The sequence below is a fragment of the Hypanus sabinus genome, chromosome 10, assembly GCF_030144855.1.
Source record: "Hypanus sabinus isolate sHypSab1 chromosome 10, sHypSab1.hap1, whole genome shotgun sequence".
Classification (NCBI taxonomy): domain Eukaryota; kingdom Metazoa; phylum Chordata; class Chondrichthyes; order Myliobatiformes; family Dasyatidae; genus Hypanus; species Hypanus sabinus.
In genome coordinates this window covers 118,040,477-118,057,246 of record NC_082715.1, presented here as the reverse complement: position 1 = coordinate 118,057,246, position 16,770 = coordinate 118,040,477, and the positions used below count along the sequence as shown (strand labels likewise).

At 42.0% G+C, this 16,770-nt stretch overlaps 1 protein-coding gene across 4 annotated transcripts in view; it reads right to left on the bottom strand.

Moving 5' to 3' along the window:
* LOC132401031 (uncharacterized) overlaps positions 1–16,770 on the bottom strand; it is a 53,023-nt gene that overhangs the window by 6,034 nt on the left and 30,219 nt on the right. For 2 of the 4 annotated variants that reach the window (XM_059982784.1, XM_059982787.1), the window contains exons 2-3: positions 11,911–11,997; positions 6,096–6,225 (exon numbers count right to left, since the gene is read on the bottom strand). In XM_059982784.1, the coding sequence (XP_059838767.1) occupies positions 6,096–6,225; positions 11,911–11,997 (217 nt within the window). Of the gene's footprint in view, positions 1–6,095; positions 6,226–11,910; positions 12,117–12,670; positions 12,695–16,770 lie in introns of those variants that run through there. The other 2 variants (XM_059982786.1, XM_059982785.1) reach the window with 2 other exon arrangements.

The following is a 16,770-nucleotide window of genomic DNA, read 5'->3' as shown; positions in this document are numbered from 1 at the left end:
TCCTAACGTCTTCTTTACCTTAAGCAAGGGGTAGTGGCAGATGCTTTGGGGACATTTAAGACATTCTTAAATAGGCAAATGGATGAAAGAAAAATGGAGGATTATGTGGGAGGGAAGTGTTATATTGTTCTTAGAGTAAGTTAGAGGATTGGCATAACATCGTGGGCTGAAAGGCTTGTACTGTGCTCACAAAGTGCTGGTGGAATGCAGCAGGCCATGCAGCATCTCCAACATTTTGTGTGTGTTGCTTGAATTTCCAGCATCTGCAGATTTCCTCGTTGTACTAAGCTGTTCTGTTTTATGTTTATCTTTAAAAATACTTTGGTGTGGAGTCAGAGGTAAGAACAGATAAGGTTGTTATTTTCCTTTTGATTCTAGTGCTGGATTCAGTGCAGCCATTTTGGTAGTTAGGGCAGTGGAATGCTTCTGCTGCAAGTTATGCCAAGTCAGCGAAGCTCACAGTTTCCCTGATGACTATGTCTATGGGAAGTGCAACCAGAGGCAGCTCCTGACAAACTGGGTCAAGGAACCGCAGAAGAGTTTGGATGGACTTGGGATCATCTGGGAAGCTGAAGAGTTCACAAATGAGAATTTTACTGAGGTGGTTACACCTGAGGTACAGGCTTCAGGTAGATGGGTATCCACCAGGAAAAGTATGGTGAATAGACGGTCATTGCAGAATTCCCATCTGGTAGTCCCCTTAGTGACTGGTTGAGTGTGATGTCCATTCAGGTGTTAGCAGCAGTAGTCAGGTCTGTGGCACTGTGACTTGCTCTGAGGCTCAGAGGGAAAGGGTGAAGACAAACAATGAGGAGGACAGACAGAGGTCCTTTGACTGCAGAAGAGATGGCAAAGTGATGGGTTGCCTCAAGGGTCAAGGATGTCTCTAAACAGCTGCAGAAAATTCTTGAGTGGAATGATGAACAACCTGAGGTTGTTGTACATGTTGGTTCAAATGATGGGGGTAGAACAATGGATGTGGTTCTACCAAATGAGTTAGGTAGGGAGTTAAGAAGCAGGGCCTTATGGGTACTGATCTCTAGCTCTCTCCTGCTACTATGTGCCGGCAAAGACAGAAATATAAAGATAGTGCAGATGAATTTTTGCCTGAGGAATTGGTGGAGGGGCGGTTGTGAGGTCTTCTGATCTTTTCTGGGGTAGAGGAGACCGGTACAAGAGGGTTGGACTGTTCAGTACTTGAATAAGAGAGGGACCAATATCCTTTCAGGAAAATTTGCTGATGCTACAAATGAGAGTTTATATTAGATTGGCAGGGTACGGGACTCTGAACAGGATAAAGCAGTAATCAGTAAGAGCAGGTTTAGCAATAAGGATAGGTAAGGGCACAGTAAATAAATAGAAATTAATAATCATTTAAACTGCATTTGTTATAATCCACAAAGATTAACTGGTAAAACAGATCAAGTTGGAGTATAGATTAGCCCTGAGGAATGAGATGTTCAAAGTTCAAAGTAAATTTATTAGCAAAGTACCTACAGTATATGCCACCATGTACTGAGATTCATTTTCTTGTGGGCATTCACGGTAGATACAAAGAAACGCAACAGAGTCAATAAATAACTACACACAGAGACAGACAAACAAACAATGTAAAAAAGACATCAGACTGTGTAAATGCGAAACAAAAGACAAATAATAATGAATTAATATTATGAGAACATATTTAGTTTCCTTGAGAGTGAATCCATAGGATATGGAATCAGTTCAGTGTTGGGATGAGTGAAATTGTCCACAATGGTTGGGAGACTGATGGTTGAGATATACTAACTGCTGCTGAACATGGCGGTGTGGGCCTGAGGCTCTTGAACCTCCTTCTTTATGGCAACGGTGAGAAGAGAGCATGGCCTGGATAGTGGGGATCCTTGATGAATGGTGCTACTTTTCTGTGACGGTGCTCCTTCTAGATGCGCTCCATGCTGGGAGGGCTTTACCTGTGATAGACTGGGCCGTATCCAGTATTTTGTGGATGTGTCTGTTGAAGGGCATTAATGCTTCCATACCAGGCCATGATGCAACCAGTCAATATACTCTTCACTGCATCAATAGAAGTCTGCCAACGTTTTAGATGACATGCTGAGTCTTCACAAACTTCTAAGAAAGTAAAGGTGTTGCTGTGCCTTCTTTGTAATGACACTCATGTGCTGGGCCACAGCCATAGAGGAAATATGGCTAAGAAAAGGGCAGGACCAACAGCTCAGTATTCTCGGATATTGATGCTGCAGGCATGACAGAAGTGAAGGTAAGAGACGGTGGCATGTTGCTTTTTTGATAAGGAAGGACATATTACCAGTACTTAGACATAATGGTTCTGTGAGATTATCCCATTCTGGGTAGAACTTAGAAGCAAGGAGGACTGGGTCACTAATGAGGCTGTAATATAGAGCATAGAAATGTACAATACAGTGAAGGCCCTTTGCCTCGTGATGTCATACCTGCCTTTTAACCTTTTAACTACTCCAAGATCAATCTAACCCTTCCCTCCAACATAGTCTTCCATTTTTCTTTCATCCATGTGCCTAGCTATAAGTCATTTAAGTCTCTTAAATGTTAATAGTGACTTTACCACCTCCCCAGGAAATGCATTCCATGCACTTACCACTCCCTGTGTAAAAGAACCCACACCTGACATCGCCCACAAACTTTCTTCCAATCAGCTTAAAGGTATGTCTTCTCATTATAACCTGTGCCACCCTGGGGAAAAAGGCATTGGCAATCTATTCTATCTCTGCCTCTCATCATTTAATATGCTTCTTCCAAGTCTCCTCTTATTGTCCTTCACGCCAAAGAGAAAAGCCCTAGCTCACTCAACCTTTCCTCAGAAGACATGTTTTTTTATCCAGGCAGCATCCTGGTAAATCTTCTCACCTTCCACATCCTTCTAATAATGAGGTGACAGAATACCACTCCAAGTGTGGTTTAACCAGAGGTGTTTTATAGAGCTGCAGCATTATCTTGTGGCTCTTAAACTCAATCCCCAATAAATGAAGGCCAACACACCACATACTTTCTTAGCCACCCTATCAACTCATGCAGCAACTTTGAGGTATCTATGGTCTTGGCCTCCATATCCCTTCACTCCTGCACACTGCTAAGAATCATGCCATTAACTTGCCATCACGTTTGACTTCCAAAGTGTATCACCTCACAATTATCTAGATTGAACTCCATCTGCCACTTCTCAGCCCAGCTCTGCATCCTGCCAATTTCCGATTTAACATACGACAACCTTCTGTACTATCCACAACACCACCAACATTCATGTCATCTGCAAACTTTTAACCCAGCCTTTCACTTCCTCTTCGAAGATATTTATCAAACTCATGAAGAGTAGGGGTTCTGGAACAGCTCCTTGCGGAACACCACTAGTCGTGGACCTCCCAGCAGAATATGCTCCATCTACTACCATCCCCTGTATTCTCTGAGAAAGCTAATTCTGAAATCATACAGCCAAGTTTCCCTCAATCTTATGCCTCCTGAATAACTTTTCTAAATGAGCCTGACATGAGGAACCTAGTTGAAAACCTTACTAATATCCATATGTTCCACACCCACTGCTCTCTATGCTTCTCCAAATCCAATTTCTCAGAATTTTCTCAGATAGTTTGCCCACCACTGATGCAAGATTCACTGGTCTATAATATCCAAGATTATCCCTATTACCTTTCTTGAACAAACGCATAACATTGCCCATCCTCATATTTTCTAGTACTACTACTATAACTGTCATTGAGGATTCAAAGATCATCACCAACAGCACAACAGTCTTTTCATTCAATTTCCACAGTAACCTGGGGAATATTCCTTCTGGCCATGGAAATTTATTTATCCTACTCCTTTTCAAATGTTCTAACATATCCTCTTCCCTAACCTCAACGTGTTCCAACATATTAACCTTTTCTACTTTGGCCTCATATTTGTGAAGGTCTCTCTCTCTGCTGAAGCAAAGTATTCATTAATGACCTCCTCGAACTCCAAGCACATATTCACCAAAGCTTTCTCATGTCACCTTCAAGTATTCCCAAGTTCCGAGGAAAGATTCCCAAGTTCCAAGGAAAGATTCTGTGAGTGGTCCCTGACGTCCTTCTCACAGCACAGTGTTTTATTTTACGAGGCCAAGTTGCAAGCTCGACACTCAACCTGGCACAGATGAAAAGCGTGTCTGGGAGCGGCCTGACTGGATTGGAAAGAGATACCAATCAAAGGGAAGTGAAGTCCCCAGTAACACCAACCCTGTTATTTTTTAACCTTTCCAAAATCTGCCCATTGATATGTTCCTCAGTGTCCCTGTTGCTATTGGAGGATCTGCAGAATACTCCTAACAGTGATTGCTCCCTTCCTGGTCCTGACTTCTACCCACACTTACTCAGTAGATGATCCCTTCATGACATCCGCCTTTCTGTAACTGTGATACTATCCTTAATGAGCAATGCCATTCCCTTCCTGTCCCTTTTGAAATATCTAAACTCTATAATATCCGGCAGCTTGTGACAGTCAATTCTCTGCAATGGCAACATTGTAGTTCCAAGTACTGACCCCCAGTGGTCAGTGGGGGTTTGAGCACCAAGAGTTTATATAAATTGCTCATAATAGTAGGAATAAAAGGATTGTAGTAGTGGGAGATTCTTGTTTTCCTGGTAGTGATTGTTAAGAGCCTGGATGAGGTGGAATTTATGAAATATTTTTGGAATGTTCTCTGAATCAATATACAGTACAAAGGGTACTACTTGAGAAGGTGCAATCCTGGACATTCCTTTTATTGGAACAAGACAGTAAAAGTTACTGGACTGACAGTCAGGGAGCTCTTTAGTTCCAGTAAATATAATTATGTTGGTTTTAAGATAGCAATGGAAAAGATCCATAGGTTAGGGCCCTAAACTGAAGCAGGGCTAATATTGGGGGAAATGGGCAGGATGTTGCAGATAAGAGAGAATCTGCAGATGCTGGAAATCCCAGCAACACACACAAAATGCTGGAGGAACTCAGTAGGCCAGGCAGCATCTATGGAAAAAGCACAGAGTGTGATATCAGGAATCCAGAAACAGCATATTCCTACGAGGGTAAATGATAAACCTGGCAAGTTTATGGAATCTTGGCTGATGAGAGGTATTGAGACTCTGGTCAAGTAAAAAAAAATGAAACATACATTGTATTTAGTAGCTTCTGGACAACTTAATTTCTTGACGACTGTAAAAAAAATTAAGACTGCTTTTAAGAGGGAAATCATTGTAATTTTCTGAAATACACAATGTCCGTCTCTCACTTTCACTCACTCACTCACTCTCTCCCCAATTAGAATTTCAGCCAGTATTCCTGCACTCTTGAATTTACTCCCGATGAATCCGCTAAGCGGAGTTGAGGTCTCAAGGGTTCCAATAGTCAAGAATCAGCAGTGAAGTGTAGGAATCTGAATGGTGTGAGTAACAAATATTGTTTCAAAAAGACACCAGTGTGCAGTTCTAGTCACCTCACTACAGAAAGGAGCAACAGGATGTAAAGTGGAAAGAGCCAACTTTGCTCCTTTGCCAGGCATGGTCAGGAAGGGTCACCTGGCCAAATTGTACCTGTATAACTAAATATGGCTCTTGTCTGCCTGCCTGCTCACTAGTTTGAAATAATATCCCTATACATCCCTTTATAACACTATCTACAGGAGGAGTTATCTTAAGAAGGGAACATCTACCAACAAAGATCTCCTCACTTTGGGCCATGCCATCTTCTTAGAGCTACCATTGGACAGAACATACAGAAGCCTGCAGAAACCTTTGACCATTTGGTCTTGAATCAACCTGCATAAACCAAATCGCTGCCTCAGCTTAGCAATACCAGACAACTTTCACAATCTTGCACTAATAAACATTGTACTTTTTTTTTATTCTAACTCTGTTCCCTATGGGATAAGTTTGAAATAATTTATGCTGAACCTATGTTGTCAGATGCAATGAATGCTGCTGCAACTATATTTTTCATTTGACCTCTGCAAATGACAATAAATCTGACTTTGATTTTCAGATGAGTCACACACTAAGACAAAAGGTATGTTCTGTGATGTAACATTGAAGAAACTTCTCACATACCAGCATCATTATGAAAGCGTGCATAATTGAAAAATCTCTCCAGGCCCAATTTTATTGCAGTCTCCATATCCGTTCCATTAACAAATGTATGAAGCCAATTAAGACTTGGGAGCTCTATTTCTTTATAACCCTGTGGGAAAGAAAATAAATAAATAGTCACAGAAACAGAGGCAAAGTTCATTGGCAGCATCTGTGTTGAGGTTGTGTGATGGATGCCTGATGAGGCATACCTACCAGAGAAGGCTGCAGCAACACGGCCTCTGGCATTGGTAAGCAGGAGGATATGGAGTACTTGGCGACACAGGACAAGATAGACAAAGTCATCAGGGTTTCTCTGAGGGAAAATCTTACCTGACAAACCTGGTGGAATTCTTTGAGGAGATTACAGGTAGGATAGCTAAAGGGGATGCAGTGAATGTTGTATATTTGGATTTTCACGAGGCGTTTGACCAGGTGCCACACATGAGGCTACTTATCAAGTTAAAAGCTCATGGTATTGCAGGAAAGTTACTAGCATGGTTAGCGAATTGGCTGATTGGTAAGAGGCAGCGATGGGTATAAAAGGATCATTTTCTGGTTGCCGCCCGTAACTAGTGGTGTCCTGCAGGGGTTGGTGCTGGGACCACATCTTTTTATGCTGTATATAAATAACTTAGATGATGAAATAGATGGCTTTGTTGAGAAGTTTGCAGATGATATGAAGATTGAAGGAGGGGCAGGTAGTGTTGAGGAAACAGATAGGATGCAGAAGGACTTAGACAGATTAGGAGAGTGGGCAAGAAACTGCTAAATGAAATAATGTTGGAAAATGCATGGTCATGTGGTAGAAATCAATGTGTGGACTAATTTCTATACAAGGAGAAAATCCAAAAATCTGAGATGCAATGGAACTTGGGAATCCTTGTGCAGAACACTCTAATGGTTAACTTGCAGATTGAAACAGTGGTGAGGAAAGCAAATGTAATGCTAGCATTCATTTAAAGAAGTTTAGAATATAAGAGCAGGGATGTGATGCTGAGGCATTATAAGTCACTGGCAAGGCCTCACCTTGAATATTTTGAACAGTTTTGGGCTCCTCATCAGAGAAAATTGTGCAGGCTTTGGTGAGGGATCAGAGGAGGTTCACAAGGATGATTCTGGGAATGGAAGGATCATCATGAGGAATGTCTGATGGTTCTGGATCTGTGCTCACTGGAATTTAGAAAGATGGGGGAATCTCATTGAAACCTTTTGAATGTTGAACGGCCTAGACAGTGTAGATGTGGAAAGGATGTTTCCCATGGTGGGAGAGTCTAGGACAAGAGAGCCCAACTGTAGGATAGAGGGGCATCCATTTAAAACAGGAATGGGGAGAAATTTCTTTAGCCAGAGGGTGATAAATTTGTGGAATTTGTTACCACAGGCTAATGTGGAGGCCAGGTCATTGGGTGTATTTTAAGCAGAGATTGATAGGTTCTTGGCTGGTCATGGCTTCAAAGATTACAGGGAAAAGGCCAGGGAGTGTGGCTGACGAAGGGAAAAAAGGATCAGTCATGACTGAATGGTGGAGCAGACTCGATGGGCCAAATGGCCTAATTCTGCTCCTATGTATTATGGTCTGGCTTTGTGGCTCTGATGGGAAGGGATGAGAAAAGGAGAGCACTGATGATAGGGGATTCAATCGTTAGGGATACTGACAGGTGATTCTGTAGACATCAAAGATTCCCAGATGCCAGGGTCAGTGACACCTTATATTCAGTCCACTGAATTCTTAAAGGGAGGGTTGGGCAGCCAGAATTTAAATTAAATATTGGCACCAACAAGATAGCTAGGAAAAGGGATGAAGTCCTGGAGAGAGAATATGTGGAGCTTGGAAGGAAACTGAAAAGCAAGACTTCAAGGGTGGAAAACCTTTGATTGCCACCTGTTCCATGCACCAGTGATGGTAAGAATGGATGCTATGGAAGCTGAGTGAGTGGCTGACGGATTGGTGCAGAGGGCGGGGTTTCAGATTCGTAGATCGCTGGGATCTTTTCTGGCGATGGTATGATGTATACTAAAAAGAAGGGTTACATGCGAACTTGAGAGGGACCAATATCCCTGCAGGTGGATTTGCCAGAACTTTTTGGGAGGGTGCACATTAAGTTGGCAGGGGAATGGGAGCCTGAGCAATAGGTCAGATGACGGAGCAGTTGATGTAAAGGTAAACACAATGTGAAGAGAGACTGTAAGGAAGGATAGCAAGTCAGTTAGATGGGTTAAAATATGTTTACTTCAATGTGAAAAATATCAAGAATAAAGGTGGTGAACTTAGAGTATGGATAAGAATATGAAACTATGAAGTTGTGGCCATTACAGAATCTTGGCTATCATAAGTGCAGGAATGACTGCTAGATGTTCCAGGGTTTAGATGTTTCAAAAGGGACAGGAAGGGAGTTAAAAGAGGGGGGGGGAGTGGCATTGCAAATCAAGGATAGCTTCTGATTACTGCAGCAAGGGAGGACATTGTGAATGGATTGTCTACTGAGTCAGTGTGGGTGGAAGTCAGGACTAGGAAGGGAGCAATCACTCAATTGGGAGTATTCTATCGATCCCCAATAGCAACAGGGACACTGAGGAGCAAGTCTGCAGGTAGAATTTGAAAAGGTGCTAAAATAGCAGGGTTGTTGTCGTTATTGACATCAACTTCCTTCATTTTAATTGGCACCTCCTTAGTGCAAGAGTTTTAGATGGGATAGATTTGTTAGTTGAGTCTAGTAAGGATTTCTGACAAGTGTGGACAGGCTGAGGGGAGTAGAGGTCAAATTAGATCGAGTATTAGACAATGAACCTGATCAGTTGACAGATCTCTTGGTGGACAAACATTTCAGTGACCATAACTACCTGAAGATTCACATAGTCTTGGAAGAGATAGAAGCAGATTGTTTGGTAAAGTATTTAATTTAGGGAAGGCTAATTATGATGTTATTAGTGATACTGTAATTTGGAAGATTAAATTGGCAACAGATATTCTCGGGGAATATCTGATGGTGAGTTTGTTTAGAGGACACTTGCATGGGGTTCTGGATAGTCTTGCTCCATTAAGCTAGGGAAAGGATGGCAGGGTGAAAGAACCATTGTTGCGTCGAGAGAAAATGGAACATTTAGTCAAGAGAAGAAAAGATGTTTGGGGACCACTGGTGTAGAGCATCAAAGAGATCTTTAAGTCACAATCCACAGTTTCGTTAATGTTGCCACGCAAGTTGATAAGATGGTTAAGAAGGAAAATGTATTTTTAGCTTATTTTTTGAGTGATGCAACATTGAATAGGTCCTACCTGATCTTCGAGCTGTGTCACCATGAACAACCTCCAGTTTAACCCCAGCCTAATCACAAGACAATTTACAATGACCTACCAGCTGGTGAGAGGAAACCAGAGCACCTATAGGAAACCCATACATTCCATGATGAGGACGTACAAACTCCTTCGAGAGGACATTGGGAATTGAACTTTGAACTCTGATGCTCTGAGCTATAATAGCGTCATGTTGACTGCTACACTACCATGGTGCCCTAGTGTGGTCACCTTCGGTAGTTGATTTCAAGAGCCACAGTTAATGCAGCAACTCTATAATGGCACACCTGGAACATTATGTTCAGTCCTGTTCGCATCATTACAGGAAGCATGTAGAGCTTTAGAGAGGATGCAGAGAAGGTTTACCAGGATGCTCCCTGCATGAGATGAAAGGCTGAGCAAGCTGTGGCTTTTCTCTTTAGAGTGAACGAGGATGAGAGGCAACTTTATAGATGTGTACAAGATGATAAGAGGCATAGACAGAGAAGACAGCAATGCCTTTTACCCAGGGTGTCAACGGCTAATAGGAGGTAATTGGAGTAAGGTACAGGGGAGATGTCTGCGGTAGAAATTTTACCAAGTACGTACAATGTACTGCCTGAGGTGGTGGTTGAGGGATATTCATTAGGGACATTTAGGAGACCCTTAGACAGGCACACATTGGAGAGAAATATGGTGTATTATTTGAGAGTTGAGGGCTAGATTGATCTTAATTGATTGATTAAGGTTAAAATATCAGCACAATATCATGGGCTGAAGAGCCTGCACTGTGCTGTTCTGTTCCATGTTCTATGTTCTATGCTATTCGCCCGTCTACACTGGGTGAATTGCTCCTTTATTGGCACAAGTCTCCAATGGTGAATGAGTTTGAAGTTTCTAAGCTCATCTCGCAGACAGCCATCAAAGAAAAACATGGGATTGAGTAGAGAATGGTCAGACTGATTGGGAGTTGCTACTCTATGAGCCCTGGGCTTCAGTCCTACATTTGACTTTGCTCTGTCTCTGTCTATGGTACAACATGTCCAGGACAAATAGGTAGATCTGACCTGGAAGATCTGAAGAGTAGTGCATCTGCAATCTAACGGAATTTTCTCAGTACAATGTAAGTAACAGCAGCATAAACCTGTAAGGATCCAGTGCAGGAAGCTATGGAACTTTACTTCTGAATTGGATCTCAGTGCACACTGCCCCACCAGTTGTTACTAGTCTTGTTCCCTCTTGTCTACCCCATTCCTACACCTCCTGCTTCCCACTTTGTCGATCATACAGTTACCCTCAGGCAATAGTTACCCTGTTTGTTCTAATGCTTCATATATTGGCCAGTTCGACATTAGTGGATAGACTAACTTCCTTCTTTTCTTGAGTGAAAATGTTGCTGGATCTTCATTTTTTTGAATCTTCTGTTGTGACATTATTTTTAAGACTGAAAAAAGAAATAATTGTGCGATCAGAATACAGATGTCATTAAGAAACATTCCTCACTTTCCATTCCATCTGGGATAATATATAGTGGAGGTTGGAGTGAGAATGTGGAGACATCCAGCAGAATGAGTCCAAGATGCTTTCTGATCTTCATGGTTGAGTTTCACAACATGAGACAACTTGTCAACAGTGGATTATCAGTGACAAGATTTAAACTACAGAGAAATTTTAACCAGAACTTAGTGTCGAACAGGGAAGGTGGACTCACGAAAGACAACTTTTACTTAGACAAGTGTGTAGTGTTGCATTTAACCATGGAAGACTTGCACAGTCAATGACAGAGCTTTGCAGAATGTTATAGAACAAAGAAAAATCTATGGGTACAATTCCATAGCTCCCAGTAAATGGTGACAGTTAGTGTGGTGAAGAAAGCATTTGGCACACATGATTTCAGTTGTCAGGACACGCAGGACAAGAGTTAACATATCGTATTAGTAAGATCACATATGGAATGTTGTGTACACTTCTGCACCCATTTATACTGTGGCAGCTGGAAAGAGTGCAGAGAAGATTAATAAAGATATTACAGGGACTGTGGAGGTTCAGCTAAAAGGAGAGATTGGATAGGCTGGTGCTTTTTCCTTGGTACATCAGGGGCTGAGGGACAACCTGACAAAGGTTCATAAGATTATGAGGGGCATAGACTCAATCTCTCTTCCAACATAGAGTACTCAAAAACTAGAGCTCACGGATGAGAAGAGGAAGAATAGAAGAGGATCTGAGTTGTTTTTTTTTACATAGAGTGTATGTTGAGCAAGTTGCAAGGGAAAGAAATAAAGGTAAAATTACAATACTTCAAAGACATTTGAACAGATACAAATACTTCAGAGACATTTCAACAAATGGAATGAAAAGGTAAAAATCCCAAGGGATTAGCTCAGGTAAACATCTTGTTGGCCTGGATGAGTTGTATCCAAGATGCCGCTTCCATACTCTATAGCTCTTTGCCCCTCAACTCTAAAACAGGATATTAATAGTCTTCCTCACCAACCACCAATGTTAATTCCCGATAGTACTTACATTATGCTCAATGACTTTCAAGACTGGATGACAGATTATGCTGTCGCACGATTCTTGCACAAGATCTGTTCCTCTTATTCCTGCAACCTGGAACATAAAGAGGACAGAAAGAGTTACACGGAGTCTCAGCATCTTGGGCTCTGCTCCGATCACTGTTTAATGCACTCAGTTACTCTCTAAACCTTCAGGTGTATCTGCTGTTCGAGCAGTGAGTTCAAACCTATTTATATTGTGTAATGAAGGTGATCTTGAATATAGACACTCAGGAATGACATCACCTTATATATTATGCAACACTTGTGCCAAGACAACGTTGTGTCCTGCACTGATTAATTCTTCCAACTCTGGGGAACGCTGACTTACCACAGGAGATATTTAAATGGACTGGTTTATTAAACATCATTGACTGGGGAGATCTGCAGAAGATGGAATTAGCAGGAAGGAGGTCATTAATGGAAATGGTTTATGACTGGTCCCAATCTAAATATTTTCTTGCAGGCATTCACAGTAGAACAAAGAAATACAACAGAATCAATGAAAAACTGCACACACGGACTGATGAATAACTAATTTGCAAAAGCAAATGGACTGTGCAAATAAAAATAAACATATAAGTAAATGATACTGAGAACATGAACTCCTCCATCCTGATCAAAAAGGTGCAACAGAGCCTTTATTTGCTGTGGAGCATCAAGAAAGCTCACCTCTGTCCCACAACACTGACGGACATTTACTGCTGTACCATGGAGAGCATACTCACCAGCTGCATCTCAGTGTGGAATGGCAATTGTCCCGTATCGGACCGCAAAGCACTCCAGCGTGTGGTGAAAACCGCCCAGCGGATTCTCGGCACCCAATTGCCCACCATTGAGAAAATCTACCATAAGCACTGGCTAGGCAGGGTGAAAAGCATTATCAAGGATGCATCTCACCCTAACGTGGATTTTTTACTGTTCCCCCCCACCCGGTAGGCACTACAGGAGCCTCTGCTCCTGCACCAGCAGGCACAGGAAGAGCTTCTTCCCTGAGACTGTGACCCTGCTGAACCACACATCACAGCACGAAGCAGTATTGCACCCATATTGTAATGTCTCAGTACTTTTATATTTATGTGCTGTAGCACTTACTTTTTATTTGCAGTTATTTTGCAAATAACACTATTCTTTGCATTTCTGCTTAGATTCTAACTGCATTTCATTGGCTTTGTATCTGTACTTGGCACAATGACAATAAAGTTGAATCTAATCTAATCAATAGAGTCCTTGAAAATGAGTCCATAGTTTGTGTAATCATTTCTGTGTTGAGTGAAGTTGTTCCTGCTGGTTTAGGAGTCTGATAGTTGAAGGATGATAACTGTTCCTGAACCTGGTATGTGTAGGACCTAAGGCTCCTGCACTTCCTTTCTTATGGCAGCAGCAAGAAGAAAACATGGCCTGGATGGTGGGGTTATCGATAATGGAAGCTGCTTTCTTGTGGCAGTGCTCCTTATAGATGTGCTCAATGATGAAGGGCTTTGCTTCTGATGAACGGTGCTGTATCCACCACTTTGTGTAGGCTTTTCCATTCTTGGTCATTGGTGTTTCCATACCTGCCCTTGATGTTCACAGTAAGATTACACTCCCATTGGGCAACTATAGAAGCTTGCCAAGGTTTTACATGACATGCTGAATCTGTGAAAACTTCAAAGTAACTAGAGGCACTGCTGCACTTTCTTTGTAAAGGTATTAATGTGCTGGTCCCTGGACAGATCCTCTGAAATGATGACACCAAGGAATTTATACTTACTAACCTTCTCCACCTCTGATCCCCCAATGAGGACGGGCTCATAGATCATTTTTCTTCCTCCCGCAGTCAATAAGCAGCTTTTTGCTTTGCTGATGTTGAGTGTGAGTGTAATTCATTGCACTTCAGGAGGTCAGTTGTTGGAGGAACGTATAGTAAGAATAGTATAAAGGAAAGTGTAGGAGATAGAGCAATGTCAGTAATCCCATCATGGTCTGTCATGAATATTAATCATGAAATTGAAGTTAGCAGATATACATACTCATTATGGATCAGGATTGGATTTACAGCTGTGTAAATGGCAAAAAGAAGCAAGTGATCAAGAAGAAGGTGGTGCATAAAAGAGGAGTATAAGAAATGCAAGAGAAGACTTAAAAAAAATCAGAAAGGCTTAAAAAGGGCATGAGGTTACTCCGGCTGACAAGATAAAGGAAAATCCCAAGGGTTACAAAGATATGGTAGGAGCAAATGGATAGCAAGGGACAAAATTGGTCCCCTTGAAGATCAGAGTGGTCACCTATGCATGAAGCCAAACGAGATTGAGTGGATCTCAAATGGATTTTTTTGTATCTGTATTCACTTGAGGGACAAACATAGGCTGTAGAAGTGAGGCAAAACAGCAGAGAAGTCATGAACTGTGTATATATCACAGAGGAGGATGCGTTTGCAGTCTTGAGGTAAATTAGGATTGATAAATCCTCAGAGGCTGACAAAATATTCCTTTGGACCTTGTGGGGGACTAGTGCAGAAATTGCAGAGGTGCTAGAAGAGGTATGTAAAATACCCTTAACAACAGGTAAAGTGCCTGAGGATTGGAGGATAGCTAACATTGCTCCATTGTTTAAGGAAGTTCTAAGAAACAGTCAGGAATTTATTGGCTGGAGAGCCAGACATCAGTAGTGAAGGGAGCGGATATATAAATATTTGAATAAGACTAACTAGGGATAGTTAATAGAGCATTGTGTGTGGTATGTCATGTCTAACCGAGTGTACAGTTTTTCAAGGAAGTTACAGGAAAGTTGATGAAGACAAAGCAGTGGGTGTTGTGGACCTTGGCAAGGCTTTCGATGAGGTGCCGTAGGGCAGGTTGGTCAAGAAGGTTCAGCTGGTTGGCATTCAGGATGAGGTAGTAACTTGTATTAAACATTAGCTTTTTGTGAAAAGCCAGAGGGTGGTAGTACACAGTTACTTCTCTGATTGGAGGCCTGTGATTAGTGGAGTGTCACAGGGGCTGGTGCCTGGTTAATTATTTTGTCATTTATATCAATGACCTAGATGATAATGTGGTCAACTGGATTAGCAAATTTGTGGATGACACCAAGACTGGGGGCAGATTGGACAGCGAGGAGGGTATGAAAACGCAGTTTCATCTGGACCAGATAGAAAAATGGGCTGAAAAATGGCAGATGCAATTTAATGCTGACAACTGTTAAGGTGTTGCACTTTGGATGACAAGGGTGCGGAAGGCTGTAGTCCAGGTTCAGGTCAATGGGAGTAGGCAGGTTAATAGTTTGGCACAGAATAGATGGGCCAAAGGGCCTTTTTCTGTGCTGTAGTATTCTATGACTATGACTATAATGAGATAAAGAGACGGTGTTGGATTTGTACTTCAGGATTGAACTGAAATGTGTGAACAGGTGTTGAATTTTTTTCACCCTATTAATGAGAAACCAATGAGGCACGTGTATTGTGTAGAATAACCCGAGCATGGGGAAGAAAGTGTGGGAGTTCGGCTGTAAATGGGGAAGGCTTCAGGAGCAGTTAGAGGATGAAAACCAATAATTATAAAACAAATGCAGTTGTTAGTGAGCAGCACTAACAATCCACAATAAAAATAAAGAGGCTGAAAGAGAAGGGAACAGAATATTCTAAAAGCCATTGGGAAATTGAAATACTGAAACAGCAGTCTCAGATTCAGAGAGAATACATGTCTTTTTATCTACAAAGGCTCAACATGGTGAGGGCTGGGAAGATGGTACACAGAAAGGAGCAGGAAGATCTCTAGACCTGGTATCAAGCAAATAGCCTCTCCCTCAATGTCCACAAGACAAAGGAGACAGCAACACACACACAGTGCTGGAGGAACACAGAAAGCCAGGCAGTGTCTATGGACAAGTGTAAAATGAAAAGTCCTTCTTGTCTTTTTCTCACTCCCAATGAAGGGTTTTGGCCCAAAACATCAACTGTTCACTCTTTTCCATAGACGTTGCCTAGCCTGCTGAGTTCCTGCAGCGTTTTGTGTGTGTTACTTGGACTTGCAGCATCTGCAGATTTTCTCATGTTAATACGAAGGAGATGGGTATCAACTTCAGAAGAATTTGCATCACTCACACCCCTCTTTACATTAGTTGCACAGCAATGGAAGCTGTAAGCATTTTCAAACTCCTGAGATTGCAAATCTTGCAGAACCTCTCATGGTCCTGGAACACATCTGACACAACCAAGAAAGCCCACAGCACCTCTATTTTCTGACTGTGGACATCGAAACTCATGCCCTTCTATAGATGCTGCATCACTGCATGGTACGGAAGCTGCACTGCAGCAGACAGGAAGCCTCTACAACAGGTAATCAGGACTGCCCAACTCATCATGGCACCAACCTGTCCGCCATCAAGGACAGTATATACAGTAAGCTGCAGGAAAAAGGCCAGCAATATCATGAAGGATCCTACCCACCCTGCTCTCGGACTGTTTATCCAATTCCCATCAGGGACAAGGTTATGTAGCAACCACGCTCGGACCCCAGACTCACAAACAATTACTTTTCCCAAGCAGTAAGATGATGAACACCTCCACCCACCAACCCATCACACCACACTCCTCCTCCACTACTACTTCGTCCATTTCTGTTGGATTTACCTGAAGTATGGACTCTCATCTACATAGCATCAGTTTAAGTACATTCATTCGAATCAGCTATCTAATGTATTTATATTTATTCTTTTTATTATTGTGTTTTTATCTTATTACAAACAGAAAATCTGCAGATGCTAGAAATCCAAGCTACACGCACAAAATGCAGGAAGAACTCAGTGGGCCAGGCAGCATCTATGGAAAAAGGTTTATCTTATTGGTTTT